The sequence below is a fragment of the Vitis riparia genome, chromosome 9 (genome assembly GCF_004353265.1).
Source record: "Vitis riparia cultivar Riparia Gloire de Montpellier isolate 1030 chromosome 9, EGFV_Vit.rip_1.0, whole genome shotgun sequence".
NCBI lineage: Eukaryota > Viridiplantae > Streptophyta > Magnoliopsida > Vitales > Vitaceae > Vitis > Vitis riparia.
Genome location: NC_048439.1, coordinates 2,085,763 through 2,106,212, shown reverse-complemented (window position 1 = coordinate 2,106,212; position 20,450 = coordinate 2,085,763). Strand labels below are relative to the sequence as shown.

The window sequence follows — 20,450 nt, the reverse complement described above, 5'->3', positions numbered from 1 at the left end:
TTGCAGAAGTTCCAGGGTTTTTGAAGACCTTAGCAGCATTAGCCCTTTTTTTCTAAATGTAGAGCTGGTTGAAGTCATCAGAGATTGCTTAGAAACTAACCAGAAGTTTCTCCATTTTTTACTCACTGTTCTGAGAAGCAACTTGGAGTGAGCACAACAACATTTCATCTTCTTATGGATCCTTCAAAATAGAGTACAAAAGCAGCTATCCATTTCTTCATCACTGGGGCTGCAGCAGCATCTGCTGCCAGAGATTACTGCTTGATCTGAATTTTCAGAACCCAAGAATCTGTCTTTTCAATAGATACTTACAAGGTTTCAACTTCATAGCTCGAAAATTTTGCCAGTTGAAATGACTTTTCAGAGTTGTTCTCCTGAAAGAGTGAAAGAGAGAAAGCTGGGAGAGACGAGATTTTCTATATCATTTTCATTAAACAAGAAACAGTTTAACTTGAGATGATCAAAATGCTTTAGTTCTTGATGAAGCCATTTGAAATAAAAGATTCTGAAACAATTAACTTTCATCCATTCAAGACCAATTTGCTCAAGAAAGAAGCTATCATTCAAATTCTCTTCCTTTTACACTGGAAGTTCAGTAGAGTAAATTACAATAGAGAAATAAATGGACAAGCATTTCAGCCAAACCCTTTTTACATAGAAGACAGCATTTTCACAATTTTAGTTTGAACCTAAAACTGCACATCATGCCTAGTTGCAGAACACGAATATCAGCATGTATATACAGGAAGACAGGAAGATGGATGAACAAAGAAGGGATTATCATTAAGTAGACTCTGCTGGCTTGTTCTGGAAAGCAAGGGATGTCTCAAGAAGGATGAAAGTCTCCAACACCTTTAGGCTGACCATTGCTGGAGTGTCCAATGTCATGCTTTGCAATTGCATCCTTTATTTTCTGAAACTGCGAATCATTTTAAGCATGTGTGTCAGTGAAATACTGCAGATGGAAAGATATGTGAGATAGTATGCAAGTGAACCAGAGAGAGCAAGAGATAACTATCGATGTGATGAACAAGAGCATTGATAGCTACCTACAGATGTAATATCCATGGTGCTAGAACGTATAAGCTGTCAGACCACTTAAACAAGGTGGCCTTCCTGCTACTGCACCGGGAATCAAAACCAGAAGTGTCGAGAAATAATAAGTGTTTTTATCCATATCAAAGGTTCTCTTTAAAAAGAAAGAAGTAGTACAAGAAATATAGATTGTTTACATTACCCACCACCTCTAAAGATTGGCTGGCTACTGAAGTTTTAGAGTACTAAAAGACACTTCTAATCTCATGCTTTTGATTATAAATTTGGTATAACAGTAATGACACCCAGAAAAAAGCAAGCTAGATTGGTCATAGCATATAAGTTCCTACCTTTGCAAGCGAGCATGAAAAAGATTCCAGCAGTCCATCTGATCCTCGATAAAAGTGGAAACATGGAAGCATCTTTACATTCAAGCTTTTGCACATTGACTTGTTCTCATCAAAATTCACCTTTAAAAATATAATGTTAGGATAATCTTGTGCGGTCTTGCAGAGCTGAGAGATCCATTAAAGAAAATGATGTCAAGATTCAGGAGAAGCAATATACAGCAGACTAGAGCATTCTACAAACTAAAAGTTAAAACATTTTTAATTTCCTATGCAAATGCAAATATTGGGTGTAAAAGATACACAAATTACTCGGTTAATAATATCCTCATTCTGGTAGTCTAAACTGGAAGAATATAAAATGTGAAATCATTCTAATCAGATAAAAGCTCTGCTAGCTAACCCCAGAAACAGAGAAATGATGGGAATAGACTAATTTGGTTGCTTTTATGCCCTCTAGGAAACTTCATAAATCATTAGCTCAGATAATTCACACCAAAAATCAGAAAGTATTTTCTTGTGAACAAAGATTTCTCTAGAATCACAGAGCAGGATTCTTATAATTGTGTTACAATACCAGAGAGCAGGGATAGATACTTATATACTGTTGAATAGATGTATAAGAATTTCTGAAGCATCTAGGCAAAGCTAGAGTTTTGAGGAGAGAAAAAATGTGGCCTAACCAATTATCAGACAGGCCCCACAGTCATAACCGTCCCATATCAAGTCAATTAATGAACAAAGGGCTCATATGCTTTAGAAACTGATTATCAGGTTAATGTATAACTGTACATTAGCACAAAATTTGGACAAGAATAAATAATTTTTTTATGGCATTGCTCTAAACGGAAGCATCCAACTTCCCATGTGATTGGAGAACCCTAGTCCAAGGCATATGAATGCTTGTTCATTTCCCCTTACTTTTTCCTCTAACCATACCTACTTAATGATGGTCAGTTCACTTTGAATAATAAGGTCAGCTTTATATTGCCAACTAATATTATGCGTGGAACTACTTGCAAGTTTAGGAAATTAGAAATTAACTAGGATAGAATTATCTACACTTATGGGCAAAGGTAGAAACCAAGAACATGTGGTCAACAAAAAAAGTTAACTTGCCTTGGGAAATAACGCCCGGCAAGAGGCACACCACGTGCCATAAAACTCTACAATAACTAACTTATCTCCTGCTTGACTTAATGCGCTTAAAAATTCTTGCATGGAATGAATGTCAATCATATTTGGGCCAGCATTCTTTTCCCACCATTTTGGCTGGTTAGTCTCAGCAAGAGATGCATGTACCTGGAGTAAAATGTCCAATACAGAAATGAAAAGCCAGAATAGAAAGTGTTCATTAAAAATACAATGCAAGAAACAATTTAAAGATAGAAAGCATTTGGTAGCCAGCTCCTCATATTTTCAAAAGGAAATAAATTACCAAATATCTTTGCAGCTACTATTTCCAATGCCCCCGTTAAAGCACGTATCAAAATGAACATAACAATAGCATGATCAATAAGATAACTGAAATCGAAAATTGTGGGAACCTAGTTTACGCGAATGCCTTGCAACACAATTCTAAAACTTCCAAGTGGCAGACAAGGCAAGTCACGATCAATCTTCTGCCCCGTTGTATGCCGACAATTCTATCTCCTCTCACAATGATTTTCCTTTTTAAACTAACTACATACCACTCGCTTTTCCACATGGCACCAATATAATTACAACAACAAATAGACAAACTTGCTTCCATAACATTGCCAATTTTACATGAGACCCTCAATAACGAAACCAGCATTTGAACAGCTGTATCCAATAGCTCATCAATAATTTTAACAAAAGTATCGAGGCATAAGAGGGAAATTCAAATTCATAGGATGGAAATTCAAATAAATGGGTGCTCAAAATTCTTATTCAGCAACCCAAATCAAATTTACTTTTTTCAGTGTAGAAGTCTAGATGAGAACAAAATACTTCAAAACAGTCACTCCAAATGAGAAAGCTAAATTGACAATTAAAATCCACGATTCGGATTTTGCTGCATGCAGTGATCCTTCTCAAATTTCCAAAGAAACACACAGTGGCAACACAAAGTTCATTAAGCAAACAATGAAAAAATTATACCCAAGATATCACCCAAAAGCATTCCATGAATGAATCAAATTGCAGCAGAAATAGCAAAAAACGGCATTTTTTTTCAGAAAAGGAAAATCAATAATACAGAAAAAATAAAAAACCCCTACTTCGCTTCATAGCCTGGTTCCATTAAACTACCAACGAACGAAATGAATGACAGAAGCAACACAAATTTCATTATCGAAACAACAAAAACAAATGGATACTCAAAATTCAACTCGAAACAAGCCATAAATCATTCGAATTTCACTAGAAACGGCATAAAAGAAACTTCTCAAAAATGGGTAATCACCATCACACCCAAATTAAGGAACACAAAACAAACCACCTCGAAAGAAATCAAACCCAGAGCGGCATTAGAGAAAAACAAAAAATTGACAAATGGGTAATCAGGATTACATCCGAATTAAGCAAAAGAAAACAGTCTACCTTGAAAGAGGCCAAACGCTTCGGCCGAGTGAATTGAAGGGGGCCAAGAACATTGAGAGAAGAAATTCGAGAAGATGGGGTTTGATTGGGCGGGGAAACTCCAGATTTTGGGAAGATCAAAGAGGATGGCGAGAAGGGTGAGAACGAGAAAGAGGAGATTTTCGAAGAATTAAGCGAAAATCGAAGAGGATTTGACATCATTCAGCGAACACGAAACCGCTCTATTTGTCAGTGGATCTTCTCCATCAATTTTGAAAGACAAGCCTGAAAACGATAGCAAACTAAAACGGCGCCGTTTTATAGAATAGGCGTGACCGGTGGTTGAACGGTTTATACCTTATTCACCGCCTAAAATCCACTACTGGCCGGAAGACGTGCGATTACTGTCGCAGGCGCAAAAACTCCCTTATAATTTTTCTTGTCCGTCCGCACCTACACACCCCTGTAGGCCAGCTTCCAAAACCCACACGTCATTAGAAAAAAAAGAACCCGCACATGCACGTATCGAATTATAGGGCACCGACCCACCTTGTACTTCATTGCTACTTTGAATAAAAAACACAATACACAGATTAGCAATCCTCTCACAAGATATGACACCGACCATTCTCAGATTCCTACTTAATCTCGAATTCCTGTGCTTCAGAACTCTATCTCTCAATCATCAGGACTTTGCTTCCCCTTTAAACTTCCCTCATGCATGAGGGCTCAATCTCCCATATAGCTTGTGTGTCAACCCTTCCGAATCACATCTAAGCCAAGGCAACATGCTCTTATGTTGCTACTGCATACACCTATACAAGCAACCTTTGTGCGTGCCAAATCCCTACCCTTGGCCTGCCGTGTGCGTCCCGCGAGTGGTTCCATGCACTCACTCAGCGTTGTAACCTTTCATCCAATCCGATGCCACAAACCCTTCATCACATTGTTCCTCAGGGGCTAACAATTACCATATATGTTATGTTTGGTTCATAAAAATTGAAAAAAACAATTAAAAATTAAAATTAAAATTTAATACATATTAAATAATTTTAAAAAATATATATAATTTTAATTATATTAGATTTTTTGTTTTATTATTTTCTATAATAATAAAATTATAAAAAGTAAGAAATGGGTGTTGGTACAATGTTTTGGACATATACAAACAACCCTATGATTGATTGACCTGCACTCTACTTAAGACAAAAGTTAACCCATAAGAATCGTTGCATGCAAGCTAGTTGTCATGCAACACAATTGCAAATAAAAGAAGCTGACGAGTCGTGGACTTAGGCCTCTACCAAGTTCATTACTTAACAATTTAAGTTAAATTATTTTTAAAGTTACTTACTTTTTTACTTTAAATTTATTAGATAAAATTAACTTAAAACTTATTTTAAATTATCAAATTAACATATTTATCCTTATTATTTTAGCTAATATTTATCCTCATTAATTTTAACTAATATTTATTTTCATTAATCTTAAGTAATAAATTTATTTTTTAAACACCCATGTTTAAAATATTGTAGATATATAAAATAACTAAAAAATATTTAATATAAAACACAAATCTTGGATGTCGAGCTACAATTGTAAAATATGTTATTCCTAATTGAGACAAAAAGAGATTTGTGATTAAGAATAAGTTAATTATTTTGACTAATTAAGTTATTAAATCATATTAAGTCATTAAATTAATTTATCAAACATCAGAGGTTTTTTGGTAAAACTTAATACTTATTATTTAATAATTTAAGTTGATTTTAAGTTAAATTATTAACTTAAAACTTATTATTTAATTCTTACTTGAAACATTAAAGTTATTTGATAAAATTAACTTAAAAATTATTTTAAATCACCAAATTGATATATTCATCTCATAAATTATAATTAGGGTAAAGGAGGTCGAATAACAATAAGGTTCGTAGAATAACAAAAGAGATCGTGGAGGTAATTAGAACAAACAAATGTAAAAAAATAAAATAAAGATGTGAACTTAAGAATAAAATAATTGTTTTTACTTATTACTTAAAGTTGTTTTTTATTTTAACTCATACGATTAGATTATTTTACCAAACATAATTAATTTACTCAATGACTTAAATTAAGTCATTAAGTCACTTTAAGTTATTAAGGAGGTTTACCAAACACCCACTTCTTAGAGTTGAAGCAAGTTGTGAACACTCGCTTGAAAGCATAAGAAAGTGGAAAAGTTGGGAACAAGGAATTCGTATTGCAGTGTAATATACCTCATATTGATGTTTGAGTGTGTGGGTTAGTTATTATGAGAGCCACAGTTTTATACTGTGGAGACTCTGAGGGACAATCATGTGTAAATTTACAGGCTTCACCACTATAAGAAACAGAATTAGCAGGCCCAAAATGCAGAAGCAACCACAAAACTTGGAGATGCAGAGAAGAAGTGGACTAACTTCAAGATTCAGTACAGAGGTTTGTAACAAAGTATATGCCACTTAATTTACCGAACTGCAAGTTGATTTTGTCGGAGGAAATGGAATCATTTTGGAAGTTTTCCCTGTCTTGATGGTAATGATGTGCTCTAAATGCCTGGAGAACCTGAGACAAGCTCACTACCAATTTGTTTTGATCCCACTTGTGCCCTTTACCATCAATTTGTTAATCATATGTGACTGCTATCTGGTTGAAAGTCTGGAAACAACTTAAATCTTAAGTTGCCCCATGGCTTGATGACCTTTCTTCCTCCAAAATTCAACCCACATATGTAGTATGATGTTTTCTTAATTTTTCCAGCATGCTTCTTGATTAAACAGGTGTTGAATCAAGATTCACTATCTTAAGTTTTTTTTTTTCCTCTTAAGAGAGACTCAAATTTTACACCTCTACATGTCAAATTATTAATATTTTTCAAAGCTTTAACAATTAAGATATGGATCTTCAAGACTACCTGACTCAAGGCGATGATGCAAACGGCGATTGGTTTCTTCACTGGACTCTACTATCACAACCTATGCTACCGGCAAGCTCCTTGCAGAAAACCCAAGGGCCTTCAGGCTTCAAGACTAGATTTCTGGTTAGAACAGTGGCATGGAGTTTGAGAGCCAAAATCTATGATAAATATGAAGAAATGCTCTCTGTATAGTGTGCTGCATTTTATTCTCTACAACTCCCTTTTCACAGTTCCAAGTTCAGGTGACGTGTCAAAGACTTCAAACCATATCATCAATATTTTCCAAAACAAATCAAAATTTGGCAAATGGCCTTTGGCCTTGAAACTAAAGCTTCATACCTTTGGCATATGATGTCTCTTCTCAGGCGTTCATCCATCAATCCAAAGGCAAGGAACAATGGAATTAGACTGCATCACCATGAACCCAGGCCATTCTGTTACAGAAAAGACATCAGGGATCAGTATTTGAGTTGTTCTATCACAAAGTGTGGCCACCCCAGTTGCTGAAAATCCCAAACTCAAAGCCCTCAAACTGTGTTTCTTGTGAGTTTGACCACCAAAATCTGTGATAGAACAAGAACAATCCAATGTAGATACTTCATTTCCCTTGGGAAGCACCAATCATCATAGTTCTCCCAAGTCCCCATCAATTGAAGGTGTGAAGCTTCAAATCTTCAACCCATTTGATGAATATATTTTTACATGCCGTTGATGTTATTTGCAATAAAATCAAAATTTGCCACATACCCTTCAGCCTTCAAATGATTAACTAGAATTTCATAGGCGCCATAGATCTCCCCAGATTTCAGATGAGTTGTATCTTCAACAACAAATCTATGAACAACACCATCAATTTCAACCCAACTACAACCAGAAGGTTTTTTTATCCTTTTCTCTTTTACCTGTCTCCTCACTCTAGCAACATCCTTCCACCTTCCTGAAGAAGCATAAATGTTCGACAACAGAATGCAGAAACCAATATTGGGATCCTGCGATGCTGTTATTGTTTCACTGATTTTATCAGCCAGTTCAAGATTCCGATGGATCCGGCAAGCACTTAGTAAAGCACCCCAGATTATTGAATCAGGTGGAATTACCATGTTCTGCACCAATTCATATGCTTCTTTGAGATGCCCAGCCCGGCCAAGGAGATCTACCATACAAGCATAATGCTCAAGTTTAGGAGACAATCCATGCTTATCAGCCATACTTGAAAACTGAACCCTTCCCTCTTCTACCAATCCTGAATGGTTACAAGCTGATAAAACTCCAATGAATGTAACATCATTGGGCTGCACCCCAGCCCTCACCATCTGTGAAAAAACTGCTAAAGAATCTCTTCCATCGCCATGGTAAGCCAGCCCCAGTATCATGGCATTCCACAAGGCCACATCTTTCTCGCTAGTCTTGACAAAAATCAAACAAGCATCGTCGATTTTACCACATTTTGCATACATATCAACCAGAGCAGTGGCAAGAATCACATTTAGATCTAAGCCGTTTCGGCCCAGGTACAGATGAACTTCTCTCCCAAGTTCCAGTGCCCCTAAGCCAGCACAAGCAGACAACACATTTACCAGGGTGATCTCATTTGGTTTCACTGACTGTGCTTTCATGTGACGGTATAAATCAATTGCTTCCTCAAGAAGTCCACCCTGCACACATCCAGTAATGATGGCATTCCAAGAAGGCAGATTCTTACAAGAAACACCATCAAAGATTCTCCAAGCTTTCTCCACATCCCCACACTTAGAATACATGTCTATAAGAGCAGTGACCAAGATTGTATTCAAAGGGATCTTGTTAACATCAATAAAAACCGAAAGGAACCTTCCAACCTCATAATTACAGAGAGTTGAACAGGCAGACAGTAGACACACCATTGTTGCTGCATTGGGTTGGACCTCATCAGCCGAAACAAGCATTTGGCGAAACAAACTCAACATCTCAACAAAATCCCCTTCTTTCCCATACCCATTTATCATTGCAGTCCAGCAAACCACATTCCTTCTCATAGGCATTTCTTCGAACAACTCCCGTGCCTTCTCAACCTGCCCCCATTGTACATACCCTGAAATGATAGAATTCCAAGAAACCTCATCTCTAAACTCCATATCATCCCAAAAATTCCGAGCAGAATCAAGACAAAAACATTTACAATACATATCTATCAATGAATTACACACAAACAAATCAGATCCAAAACCCAATCTTAAAACATGGGTATGAATTTGTTCACCTTCAAGCACTGAACCAAGGGTGGAACAAGCTTTTAGGACAAATGGGAATGTAAAATTACTTGGTTTTGTGCTGCTCCGAAGCATTTTGAGATAGAGAAACAGGGAATTTTGTGGAGAGCCATGGACAGTGTAGGCTCTGATCAAGGAGTTCCAAGAGAAATCAGTGGGAGAAGGGGTTTGATCAAGGACGAAGCGAGCACAATCGATTGAATGAAGGTCGATGAGCTTGGGAATGAGGTGGGTTTGAAGTGGGAGGCCATGGATGAGGATTTGCGCATGGATTTGGTGGATTTGGGTGAGAGAGGTGGCGGTTCGGAGCAGGGAGAGTAACATGACCATTGTAACGGAAGTTTGGAAAATAACGTCTCTTTATATGAATTGGGCGGGAAGGCTTTTGCAGCCTCGAAACGGTTTCATGCAACCATAAGAAAGCAACTTTTAATTTATGGCTAAATAAGATTTAAGTTTTTTTTTTTTTTTTTTCCTTTTTGAAGATAAGAAAAAATGGCCTTTTTTTTATTATTCTAAAGAAATTGACTACAAGACCTTTTTTTATAATCAAGTTAAAGTCATAATATGCAAAAGATGAATAATATATTGAAGCTAAGGATAACAATGTACTCGATTTTTTCAGGCACTTTTCATGCTTCATCCCTAATGAAATAGGTTTAAGATAAAAATAAACTAATTTGGGGCAAGTTTTGAAAGTTTTAAGTTTTGGAAGTTTTTAAAAATTCGAGATGGGTTTAGGTAATGGCTTTATCCCACCTCACTTTAATTATATATAATTAAAAAAATTATCTTAATTGATTTTTTTTTTCATTTTTTCAACTTTTTAAACATAAATAAAATATTATTTTTCATGAAAATAAATTACAAATACTTACAATATTTTTATTTATAAAATATATTTATTTTAATAAATTTAAGTTTTAAAAATAAAAATTTGAAAATTGTTGAAAAAATTTAAATGGGCAGCCAAGGTAGTGTGAGGCGAGTATGAGAATTTCCTATAGTTTTAAAAATATTTGTTGTTTATCTTATAAATGGATATTTTTAGAAAAATATTAAAATTTTACCTTTTTATCAAAATATACAAAATCAATCTTTTTCATATTTCTAATTTCTAAAAATATTTATATAAAGTTATGCTTCATAATATGTTTTAAAATAGTTATTGATAATGAATTTTTATTTAAATGGGTTCTTACAACTTTAAAACAAACCAAAACACCAAAATCGAGGATCAACTATGATATCATTTGTGATGACCCGCATTCAATTATATAGATATGACCATCTAAATGAGTTTTTATGGTTATAAAACTCGTCTTCAACGTTAAGGAGAGCTCATATTTATATAGAGTCAAGAACTTTATCATGTATTCGAAATGAGATCTCACATAACAATTCTTTAAAATTATTATATTATGGAACAATATATAACATAAAAACTTTTATATGGCTTTGATATTTTTTTATTGTTTTTTTTAACATCTTTTAAAAATATTATCTGAAAATACGTGAAAATTGCTATAAAATTTTATTTTATGAATAAATTTTTGGATTATTTGGTTAAAGTGGTCAAAATAACTCTCATATTTGTAAAAATAACCCACCAATTAAAAAACATAAAAAAAAAAGACCTAGTTGAGACAAAAATACTCCTCCTTTTATTTCTCTTCAACACTTACAACTTCTTATTTTCTACTTCATTTCACTATTCATTTTTTCTTTTAGAAATCGAAAAAAAAAAAATCTTATTTTATTCTTCTACTTCATTCTCTTTCTTTGGTGCACAGAACAGAAAACTCATCTTAACCAAATAATTCTTATTTTATAATTGTTTTTTATTTTTATTTTTAATCGTTTGTTTGGTTTTTGAGAAAAAATGAATGGGAAATGAAAAGAAATAGAGATCTTGAATTATTTGGGTGTTGTTTGCCTAAGCAATTATTGGGGTGGGTCAAATTTTACGGTTTCTTCAATTCTATTGCTAGTTTTTCTCTTTAACCTCTGTTTGGTTGCAGAGAAAACAATAAGAAAGAGCAGTAGTCAAATTATTGGATCATTTGCTTGGCATTTATTGATGCAACTATTTGGCTCAATTGAGACAAGAGGGTTCAATATCTTTAATTTCATATGTTTTCTCTTCAAATAAATAGGGTTTTAGAGGTGTTTTGTTCAATTTCTTTTACTCTCTGTTTCTCCTTTACCATTATTTGGTTGCTAAGAAAATTTATTAGAGAAGAAAATGAATCAAAATCTTGAATTCTTTTTGTGTTATTTGCTAATTCAACTATTTGGTAGAGATGTTTTTTTTTCTCCTTTGTTTTTCATTCTTTTGAAATCATAATAGTGTAAAACGTGAGGCCTTGGAGTTTAGTTTCTTTTTCTTTTAACCATTTTATGGAGAAACAAACGAAGTGTGGAGAGGTTTTTTCAATAATTTGAGGGTTTGATTGTTTTTTCTTTTAATTTACAGAGAAAAAGAATAGAAAATCTGGCGTGGACACTTCATTAGAGACGTCCAATGAAGAAAGAGTTGAAAGAGTTTCCTTGAAATATGAGAGTTTATTAGAAAATGAAACAGAGAATTTCAATAACTCGAGTGATATTTTTGATGCAAATGTCAAGTCAAAAGCTAGTTCTTTGAATTTGGTAGAGGTTTAGATGTTGAGAAAAGTCGAGATCATTCTAAGGACAGAGTTAATAAATGAGTTTTTGAGATTGCTCTTGATATGAACATAAATAGAGATGAATTGGGTGGTACAAAGATGGAAATGGAAACTAGGGAATTGAAGTCTATGTCCAAAATGCAAGCACATCCTAGAGATCAAAGTAGAGTTTTGATTGGCGATTTGGGAAGATAAGTGAGATGGAAGGGTTTCGGAGAAACCCAAGAATGGATATTGGAGGAGGTATGAGATAGTTGAAATCTACCTACTCAGACGAAGGACCATCAAATTATGGTTATGGAGAGCCATCGAGGATGGTAGTAGTTCATTAGATGGAGGTAATAGAGTTGAGTACTTTGGACATGATCAAACCATGCTTATAAGACAACTTGATGAGTTGAAGGATCGATTATAAGCCATGCATGATCATTCATTCAACTCACTGACTAGTGCTCGTATTGATTAGTTTTGAGAGAAAATGGTAATTGAATTATTTTACTTCAAAAATTTGCTCATGTAATGGGTTTGAATTTGACTATGTAATAGGTTTATATATTGTTAAGGGTTGATTGTTATTTCATATGAATTTGACTTGATGCTCAAAGTTACAATTTTTGTAATGTAACTATAACTGTCAACTTAACCATAGTTAAGTTATTTGTTAATGCAACTCAACAATTGTTAAGTTCAGGTGAAAATGCTAACTATGAACTTAACCACAAGTAAGTTATTTATTAATGCAACTCAACCATTGTAAAGTTCAGATGAAATTTTTTATTGTAAACTTAACCATAGTTAAGTTTTTTATTAATACAACTCAACCATTGTTAAGTTTAGGTGAAAATTCTAACTGTAAACTTAATCATAGTTAAGTTATTTGTTAATACAACTCAATCACTGTTAAGTTCAGGTGATAATTCTAACTATAAACTTAACTACAATTAAGTTTTTTGTTAATGCAAGTCAACCATAGTTAAGTTCAAGTTAATAATGATTATCAACTTAACCATAATAAAATTTAACCAATTAATTTATATGATAAAACTAAAACATTAACTTAAAATTTCAATCCATCATTCAAAAAAATTGCTTTAAGCATATATAGAAAAATTTCACTCCATCATGCCCTTATTAAAAAAAAAGGTGTAGATACATGACTAAATCATCCCCAAGAAAGAAATTCTATGATAATATTATTAAAATGACTAATAAACTGGTTGTAAAGAGAATTTGTGGATGTTGATATTACTCTCAACAATATTGACACAACTATGTTCACTTCTATGATGTAATGAGATTGGTTGTTTGCATGTTTTTCTATTGTGCCCATAATCACCATATCTACCACAACATCGTGTGCGCTTAACCTCTCCACCTGAACGAATTGTCTCATTTTTTGGTCTTTTTGTTGGTTGCCAACTTTTTGGTGGTAGCACAACTCTACAATGGATGCCTTTCAAAATTACTCAATCTTTGTTATTTCCAGTACGATATATAGATTTTGAGTGTAAAGATATAAGTAATAGCGGAGTCTTTGTTTTAAACCCATAATGGTGAAGTCAAGTTTTAAATTTTTAGGAAACAGAAAGAAATAATATAATAATATAAAAAAGAAATTATTGGTTGTTTACATTTTTAATATTTTTTTGTGATCAAGAATAAAAAATAGATGAAACAATGGCAAGAACTTTTCCCCATAGGAAAATAAAGAAAATGAGCAACTAGATGACTAGATAAAAAAATAAAAACCTAATATACTATAAAATACAGGGAAAAGCGAAGGTGTGTTGGAAGGAAAAAGAAGGGCTATTTTTGTCTTTTTGTACCTTTTAAGGGATTGAGGGTTAAAATTTAAATGGTCTCCTCTTGGCTTCCCTCTATATATCTACTGGAGCATTGACCTCATTCGAAACGCAGCGTTTTACCCTGTGTGTCCGTTGAAGGAAAATTCAATGGAGATTGAAGGCAAAAATGGCTGGAGAACAGAGCTTCGAAAGGGTTCAAAGAAGGAGTTTGGACGAGGCTCAGGGTTTCCGACCACTGATAGAACAGTATCTCGCCACCACGTTACGTTCGAGCTCCACGAAGATTCAGAAACTAGGGTTCGTTTCGTGGTCATTGGGAAGAACCCCTTCTGGGTTCTGAGCAGCGGAAGTGGAGAAATTAGGGTTTTCAGGAGGCATCAAAGCGGTGAAATGGAAAGTGGGGATTCGTTCTGTGTTTCCTCGAAGAACCCCATTTGGTTTTCTTTGAAGAGAACTGAATTTCCGGAGATGGGTCGTTGTGGGTTCGAGTCTCTCAGTGTTTCAGACGTTGACCCTGTGAAAGGTATGGTTTTGGAACTGTTTGGTTGCTGAGAAAAGGCCGGGAAAGAAAAAAAAATCACAAGGGCTTGTTTGGCAGCGGAAATGATTCAGAAAAGTTTTCATTTTCGAAACTGAACTAATATTTTTTTTCTCCACATCATTTCTACATAGTTTCCATTTACAGTTCTCATTTCTGCTACCAAGCAGGCCTAAGAGTTTGGGCGCCAAGTTAACTACTGGGTCAGGTCGAGTTGAGTTCACCATCTTTAGCTTTCCTTGCTTTTCCCATGTTTTCCCAGAATACAAACAGGTGGAAAATGCTTCTGTTTTTTTCTCTCGCTCTTTTCTATCTGGGTTTTACATTAATGTGCATATATAAATAGTTATTTCCTCATTGAATCAAACTAGAATCGAATAATGCACTTAGGGAGGCTGCACGTGATTACTACTTTCCAAGAATTTGAATCCCTTTTACATTACTTCCCCATATCTAATCCTGAGTTTTTTTGGAGAAAATTTTTGAGGAAAGTATGACACCACAGTTAATGTAGGTAGAAGAGATGTGATTAATTCGTGGAATTCGGAAACATGATCAGTCATCTTGAGACAATTAAACCTGTTTTGCTTCTTGCCTTGGAAAACAATTGTACTAAATGAAATTGACTGTCAATGCCATTGCTAGAAATAGCTGAACAAGTTTTGAAGTAGGTTAAGCCACTTTGTCATGCACCAATAAATTGAACCTGTTATTATATATCTTCTGATGGGGTATGTACACGAGTTAATCTTGTAGGGTAGATAAAGCTCACTATGGTCCAATAGCTCAGTTTTCCAGTTGGTTGATATAGCAAGTTGAGTTGGATTTGTTTTTGCGCTAATCTGGGGACAAATGTATCGGTTTATATCATGAGTGAATCTTATGGGCTTTGAATGCACCAGTTGAAGACAGTAGAGGGATAGATAGGACAAGAAATGAGTGGCAATATGAGGAAAGATTGAAAAAGAAATGAGTGCATTTTTGAGAAGTTGAGGTTTCTATTGACAGAAAGGTAGGGATGATGTCTATTGGTGATGAGGTAAAGTCTTATAAGATTGCCCAACTAGTTAATACTTGATTGTCATAAATTCTGTGGCAGGTCAGTCAAGGCATCCTTTGGAAGCAACTCACCTAGTACTTGATTGTCGGAAAATTATGTGATCACTTGGAGAAAAAAGAAACATATAAAAAATTACTACTATCTATTGATACCTGATTGTTGTGGATTCTATGGCCTTTGGCATCCTTGGAAAATAGTTGACTTAGAGTCCGTTAGAGAGTGATTTTGAGTTCATAATGCTTACAAGCGTTTTCTTATAGAAAGTAGGTGTTTGAAATTTAGAAAATCATTTGCAATGATTCTTGTATAATCGCTTGGAAGTTGTTATTTTAAAAACCACTTTTTTGTTATGTAACGTGCTACCAAACACTATCAAAGTAAATTTTTTGCTTATATCCGAACACTGAGTAATTCTACTTAAAAGCATTACTGACCAAAGCTCAAGTGTGCAACAGATTAAAAGCGCTTTAAATAGAATTATTCCTAAATGGACACTTAATCCTTCGTCATTAGAAAACTGTTATAGTGATAACAACTTAGAAGATGAAGCACAATAGATCATCTACCAAAAATTATTATTTAGATTCTTTTTTTAAAGTATTTTGCACATTTACTATGTGGATGCTCTATCTATTTTCATATTAGTTGCCAATTTTCATATTAGTTGCCAATGCGATGCTTTTGTAATTCCATTTTGTTGTTTTTTTACATGCAGAGTTTGGTTTTATCGTAATGGGGCATGAGTTTGACTCCTATCCTAAGCGAATGATCCGTGATATGAAGAACTGGAACTGGTTTCTTGAGGAACCTAGTAAAGATGGTGAAGATGATGAGGTTTCTGAGAAGAAGGGCACAAGGGGAAAGAGGAAGCAAGCAGAAGGCAATGATGATGATGACTGGATGGGTGAGAGCGATGAGGACAAGGAGTTAGTTGCAAAAATCAGGAAGAATCAGAGACCAAAATATTCAACAAGATCAAAGGACTACAACAAGACACCAAATGATACCATAAATAGTAAAAATTCTATGAAGAAAGCAAGTGGAGATGACAAAGATGATGAAACTGAAGATGAAGACACACTTGGAGGCTTCATTGTCAATGATGATGAGGAAGAAGAAGACGAAGAAAGCGATGAAGAAGAAGGAGAAGAAGAAGAGGAAGATTATGATGAAGAAATAGACGAGTAATGACAACTAGGATGAACAGATGGAGATGATAGGAAGGATGCATGTAATATTGTAAAGAGCAGCTTGCAGGCTGAGAACTGTATGTATCATATTTTTGCTCTTCCCTCAGCCCTTTCTGGACAAATTCTCTGTTTTCAATGTATAGAAACCAAAGAACGATTAAAGTCGAAACTGTAACAAATGCTTTTATCAATTTTGCTAATACATACTTATGCTTGAAAGTTTCTATTTTTCATCTCCTCCCTTCATAACTTCCTTCTTTTGCTGGTTTTGTTTCTTCCCAAATATTCATTGCAGAATTGGGTAAGCTGTTATAAGCAGAAAAGAAGGCGATGGAGGGGCATCTTTTCCCCGGTAATACAGAAACAGCATGCTAAAACCCTAGTTTGAGATGGCAACTCCAGCAACCACCACCATCATCATCATCATCATCATCATCATCATCATCATCCTCATGCCTTAGATCACTGAACTGAGCTTGAATTTCCAGCTTCCGGGTTATACCAGAGGCTCATTTTTACCACCTCAGAAAGCAGAGGATGTTCTATAGATTCCCAGAAATCTCAAGTATTCACCTGAAATGTGGTTTTCAGGATGTGATCAGCATCCCCTACACCTACTCCTTTGCAATGAAACCTCAGCATTAGATTTTAGAACTGCATTTCATTTGACAATGAATTCTAGGTAACATGTTTGAAGAAGAAGAATGAACAAATTTTTTGCTATGAGGCTTGATTAGATTATATGATATGAATAACATTGATTTTAATTGTTATGGCATATAATAAATTATAGGATCCTGTTATCGTAAGATGTAATAATTATGCATTTTAAGTCTTTTTGTTTTGTATATAATACCCGTGTTTTATACTTTGGTCTCACTCATTTGTACTTAATTTTATTTATCCGTATCTGAATCTCGTATTTTTATCGAATACGACATATTGGTGTCGTTATTGAGTTAGTACCCTAAAATTTGCCTAATTTTATAATAAAATTAATATTAAATTTTGGCACATATGTATAACGGAAAAAACCTAAGATTAAATCAATAGTTATTGAACATTTAATCTCTACCGTTAAATGTAAAAAAAGTTAAAAAGAAAAAATTTATGACGGAAACCCATGACCATAAAAAAATAATTAAAAAATGAACAAAAATAAATAAATAAATTATGGCACTATATATATATATATATCGCCTAGATGATCACGATTGATGAGCAGCACATTCTCCGGGGGTTGGACTACTGAAACAATTTCCCCGGAAAAACGACGTCGTTTAAACACTGAACCGACGGTTTCTCACTTCTGCAGCCTCAAAGAAAGAAAACCCTAGGGTTTTTCTATCCAAGGTTAGGGCTAGGGTTTTTGCTCGTCCTTTTCTAGGGTTTATGCAAGAATCTCAAAACCCCATATCGGCTAAGGCTGGCTGCTATAAACTGGAAAACTGAAGCTTTCTTCATTTGCAGATAGATAGCTAGATAGAAAACAATGGATGATCTTCCAGAATTCAGACTTTTTGAGAATGACCTAGACCACAACCACCGACATTCTTCCGGGCGTGGAATCGAACCGATCAATAGTGTAGATAGTGAAGGTATTGGCATACAGCAGCTGGTCGATGTTCGCAATTCGTACTCTGGGTTAGTGTGTAAAGGTCATGGTTTAGATTTTCTTGATGCGTTTTGTGTAAGCTATTTCTGGTGCTATTAGCTTTGGGCTCCGAATTGCTCGAAATATCTGAAAAAATAAAAATAAAATTTGAGGGTTTGAATGAACTGTAACTGTGGTTTTTCTTATGTGAGTAGAAAACTTTTTGTTGGCGGCATTTCGTGGGAGACAAGTGAAGGTATGCGAAGCTGTTTATATTATGTTTTTATATTCATTGAATTTGTCATGAATTTAATGGTTTTTCTGGTGCATTGCCTTGAGGGTTTGAATTCTTTGTTTATGGATCTTGAATGCTACTATGGTTTTTGTTGGATTATGGAAAAAATTAATTCAAATTATGAAATTATTTTTTATAACTGATCTTTCATGGGATTAGGTGCAAAGTTGAGTATTGTGGTTAACTGAGTTTACTCTTGCGGTTTTAAGTTAGTTATTTTTGGTTTTTTCCCATGGCTTCTTGATGTCATTGTGTCTTCAGCTAAGCTTCTGTTCCTGTTTTCGCATGTTACCATTTCCTCATCATTTTCATGTTCTTTAGTATTTGCTCCCCCTTTTACCCCCTTTCACTCTTTGGAACTTTGGTTTCAGAGATATTCACCAATTACTTCAGCAACTATGGAGAAATCACAGATTCTGTTATAATGATGGATAGACATACTGGAAGGCCACGAGGCTTTGGATTTGTAACATTTGCTGATCCAGCTGTGGCCGATAAGGTTTTGGAGGAAGATCATGTTATAGATGGCAGAGCAGTAAGATTGCCAAACTCAGCCCAATGAATGATATTTCAGATGTTCTTCTTTGTCTGACTTTTATCAACTTGATGGGCATTGGTTTCAACCTGTTGGAGTTTGTTTTGATTCATTCTTGTATCAGGTTGAAGTGAAGAAGACTGTCCCTAGAGAGGGTATGGAAGTTAGAGGGGTATCAAAAACAAGAAAGATTTTTGTGGGTGGAATACCATCATCTTTAACAGAAGGTAATTTAGTACAAGGATTTTTTTGTGTTTTTGTTTTTGTTTTTTTTCCAATTCTCTTTAAATAAATAAAATGGTTTAAACACTGCAGATGAGTTGAAGGACTACTTCTCTTCATATGGTGCCATTGTTGAGAACCAGATTATGTTGGATCATGTAACCGGGCGGTCAAGGGGCTTTGGATTTGTCACTTTTGTGAGTGAAGATGCTGTTGAAAGGCTTTTCTCTGAGGGAAAAACTCATGAACTTGGAGGAAAACTGGTAAAAGTCTGATTGAAATCAAATTATCATGCCGTTTCTATGTTTTTTCACATTGCAGTGCTTATAACCGGAGAATTTGAACATAAAATATTAGGTGGAAATAAAGAAGGCTGAACCAAAAAGAGCTGGTGCCGAGTACAATGCTGGTGCAGCAAAGTTCTATGGTGGCAGGAATGGTTCTCAAGGTGGACATGGGGGAAAAATGGGCGGAGGGGATGCTGGCTATGGTGGCTACAGTAGCTATGGTGGATATGACGGTTATGGTATGGGATATGGTGGAGTTGCAGCTGGTTTCTATGGTGCTTACTGTAACCCAGATGGGTATGGCAGATATATGTATGGATATGGGTTTAGTGCCCCCATGTATGGCTGCACTGGTTATGGGACTCTTAATGGTTATGGTGGTGCTACTGCTACTGGGTATGGTGGTGGTGGTGGTGGTGGTAAAGGGTATGGAAATGGCATTGGACATGGCGGGGGTAAAGGACATCTGGGTGGGAATGCTGTGACCGGAAGATACCATCCTTACTGAAGCGTAAGGCGGGAATTTCATAATTACGTACCATCATCTATTGGCAGTTTGTCCAGATGGGAAACCATTTTCATAGAAGTTGAGAGCAGATTGCTACTGTAATTCTCTTCATTTCTCCCATACATGTAAGAACTTCAAAAGCAGCACACGCTTAATACCATCCCATTACCCTTCCTCCTCCCTCCCCTCTCCAACCACCAGGTCTCTGCATGCTGTTGAAATGCAGTGTTTAGTTTGACATTCTGTTGTAGTAAGCTTTGTATTACCTTTTGTTGTTTCTTTTCTGCCCAAAGGAAATGCAATTGTGTTGTGTATGATCTGTTTTGGTAAGTTGTATGTTGTGTTTTGCCAGTCATCACTGAGTGCTGTATGAAGGTGACGTTGAGGGACATTACTGAATGAGAATGCATTGATTTCCCAATCTTAGCCTTTCTTACAATGTTCTAAGATGTGTCCATAATTGCCATTTTTTAGACAAATTTCTATATGAAAATAGTGATGTCATGGTTGCAATTTATTTTTTTGGGTATAATATCATGAATACAGAGTTTGAATTAATTGTTAATTAAGCCAAGAACTTTTTTTAAGGTGAGTAAAAATATTTATATTTATTTCACTAATTTTATTAAATCAATTT

General features: G+C 35.0%; 4 protein-coding genes across 7 annotated transcripts; 2 read left to right on the top strand and 2 right to left on the bottom strand.

The window, feature by feature from the left end:
- Positions 1–506: 506 nt before the first annotated feature.
- On the bottom strand, positions 507–4,726 carry LOC117922279 (thioredoxin-like 2-1, chloroplastic). Of its 3 annotated transcripts, XR_004652461.1 has the most exons (5): positions 3,948–4,726; positions 2,502–2,684; positions 1,386–1,550; positions 1,050–1,122; positions 828–919 (listed from the first exon to the last, which is right to left on the bottom strand). XR_004652461.1 is itself a non-coding variant. In XM_034840352.1 (4 exons), exons 1-4 carry the CDS (start codon positions 4,146–4,148, stop codon positions 827–829), a joined length of 597 nt encoding a protein of 198 aa, XP_034696243.1. In that variant the 5' UTR covers positions 4,149–4,719; the 3' UTR covers positions 507–826. The 3 variants fall into 3 exon arrangements, 2 of the variants coding, with proteins under 2 accessions (XP_034696243.1, XP_034696242.1); XM_034840352.1 differs by lacking the exon at positions 1,050–1,122 and having other exon boundaries at positions 507–919; positions 1,386–1,505; positions 3,948–4,719; XM_034840351.1 differs by lacking the exon at positions 1,050–1,122 and having other exon boundaries at positions 507–919; positions 3,948–4,714.
- A 2,122-nt stretch (positions 4,727–6,848) lies between these two features.
- On the bottom strand, positions 6,849–9,424 carry LOC117921968 (pentatricopeptide repeat-containing protein At1g08070, chloroplastic-like). Its single transcript, XM_034839916.1, has 2 exons — positions 9,101–9,424; positions 6,849–8,932 (listed from the first exon to the last, which is right to left on the bottom strand). Exons 1-2 carry the CDS (start codon positions 9,183–9,185, stop codon positions 7,560–7,562), a joined length of 1,458 nt encoding a protein of 485 aa, XP_034695807.1. The 5' UTR covers positions 9,186–9,424; the 3' UTR covers positions 6,849–7,559.
- A 4,261-nt stretch (positions 9,425–13,685) lies between these two features.
- Positions 13,686–17,147, top strand: LOC117921626. 2 transcript variants are annotated; one of them, XR_004652391.1, is made up of 3 exons: positions 13,686–14,107; positions 15,898–16,449; positions 16,668–17,147. XR_004652391.1 is itself a non-coding variant. In XM_034839575.1 (2 exons), exons 1-2 carry the CDS (start codon positions 13,732–13,734, stop codon positions 16,368–16,370), a joined length of 849 nt encoding a protein of 282 aa, XP_034695466.1. In that variant the 5' UTR covers positions 13,686–13,731; the 3' UTR covers positions 16,371–16,605. The 2 variants fall into 2 exon arrangements, 1 of the variants encoding a protein (XP_034695466.1); XM_034839575.1 differs by lacking the exon at positions 16,668–17,147 and having other exon boundaries at positions 15,898–16,605.
- A 448-nt stretch (positions 17,148–17,595) lies between these two features.
- On the top strand, positions 17,596–20,237 carry LOC117922722 (heterogeneous nuclear ribonucleoprotein 1). The gene is made up of 7 exons (XM_034840923.1): positions 17,596–17,725; positions 17,843–18,016; positions 18,182–18,222; positions 18,633–18,796; positions 18,921–19,023; positions 19,112–19,281; positions 19,376–20,237. Exons 2-7 carry the CDS (start codon positions 17,865–17,867, stop codon positions 19,811–19,813), a joined length of 1,068 nt encoding a protein of 355 aa, XP_034696814.1. The 5' UTR covers positions 17,596–17,725; positions 17,843–17,864; the 3' UTR covers positions 19,814–20,237.
- The last annotated feature ends 213 nt before the right edge of the window (positions 20,238–20,450 follow it).

Excerpts from the sequence above, each read along its gene's own strand:
- LOC117922279 (XM_034840351.1), bottom strand. The coding sequence starts at position 4,148 with ATGATGTCAAATCCTCTTCGATTTTCGCTTAATTCTTCGAAAATCTCC. Across the intron at positions 2,685-3,947 it reads AGCGTTTGGCCTCTTTCAAG|GTACATGCATCTCTTGCTGA; the intron begins GTAGACTGTTTT and ends ATTTTACTCCAG. Across the intron at positions 1,551-2,501 it reads GCCGGGCGTTATTTCCCAAG|CTCTGCAAGACCGCACAAGA; the intron begins GCAAGTTAACTT and ends TGGATCTCTCAG.
- LOC117921968 (XM_034839916.1), bottom strand. The coding sequence starts at position 9,185 with ATGCTTCGGAGCAGCACAAAACCAAGTAATTTTACATTCCCATTTGTC. Across the intron at positions 8,933-9,100 it reads CCTTGGTTCAGTGCTTGAAG|GGTATGTACAATGGGGGCAG; the intron begins GTGAACAAATTC and ends CTATCATTTCAG.
- LOC117921626 (XM_034839575.1), top strand. The coding sequence starts at position 13,732 with ATGGAGATTGAAGGCAAAAATGGCTGGAGAACAGAGCTTCGAAAGGGT. Across the intron at positions 14,108-15,897 it reads AGACGTTGACCCTGTGAAAG|AGTTTGGTTTTATCGTAATG; the intron begins GTATGGTTTTGG and ends TTTTACATGCAG.
- LOC117922722 (XM_034840923.1), top strand. The coding sequence starts at position 17,865 with ATGGATGATCTTCCAGAATTCAGACTTTTTGAGAATGACCTAGACCAC. Across the intron at positions 18,017-18,181 it reads GTTCGCAATTCGTACTCTGG|AAAACTTTTTGTTGGCGGCA; the intron begins GTTAGTGTGTAA and ends TTATGTGAGTAG. Across the intron at positions 18,797-18,920 it reads ATGTTATAGATGGCAGAGCA|GTTGAAGTGAAGAAGACTGT; the intron begins GTAAGATTGCCA and ends TTCTTGTATCAG.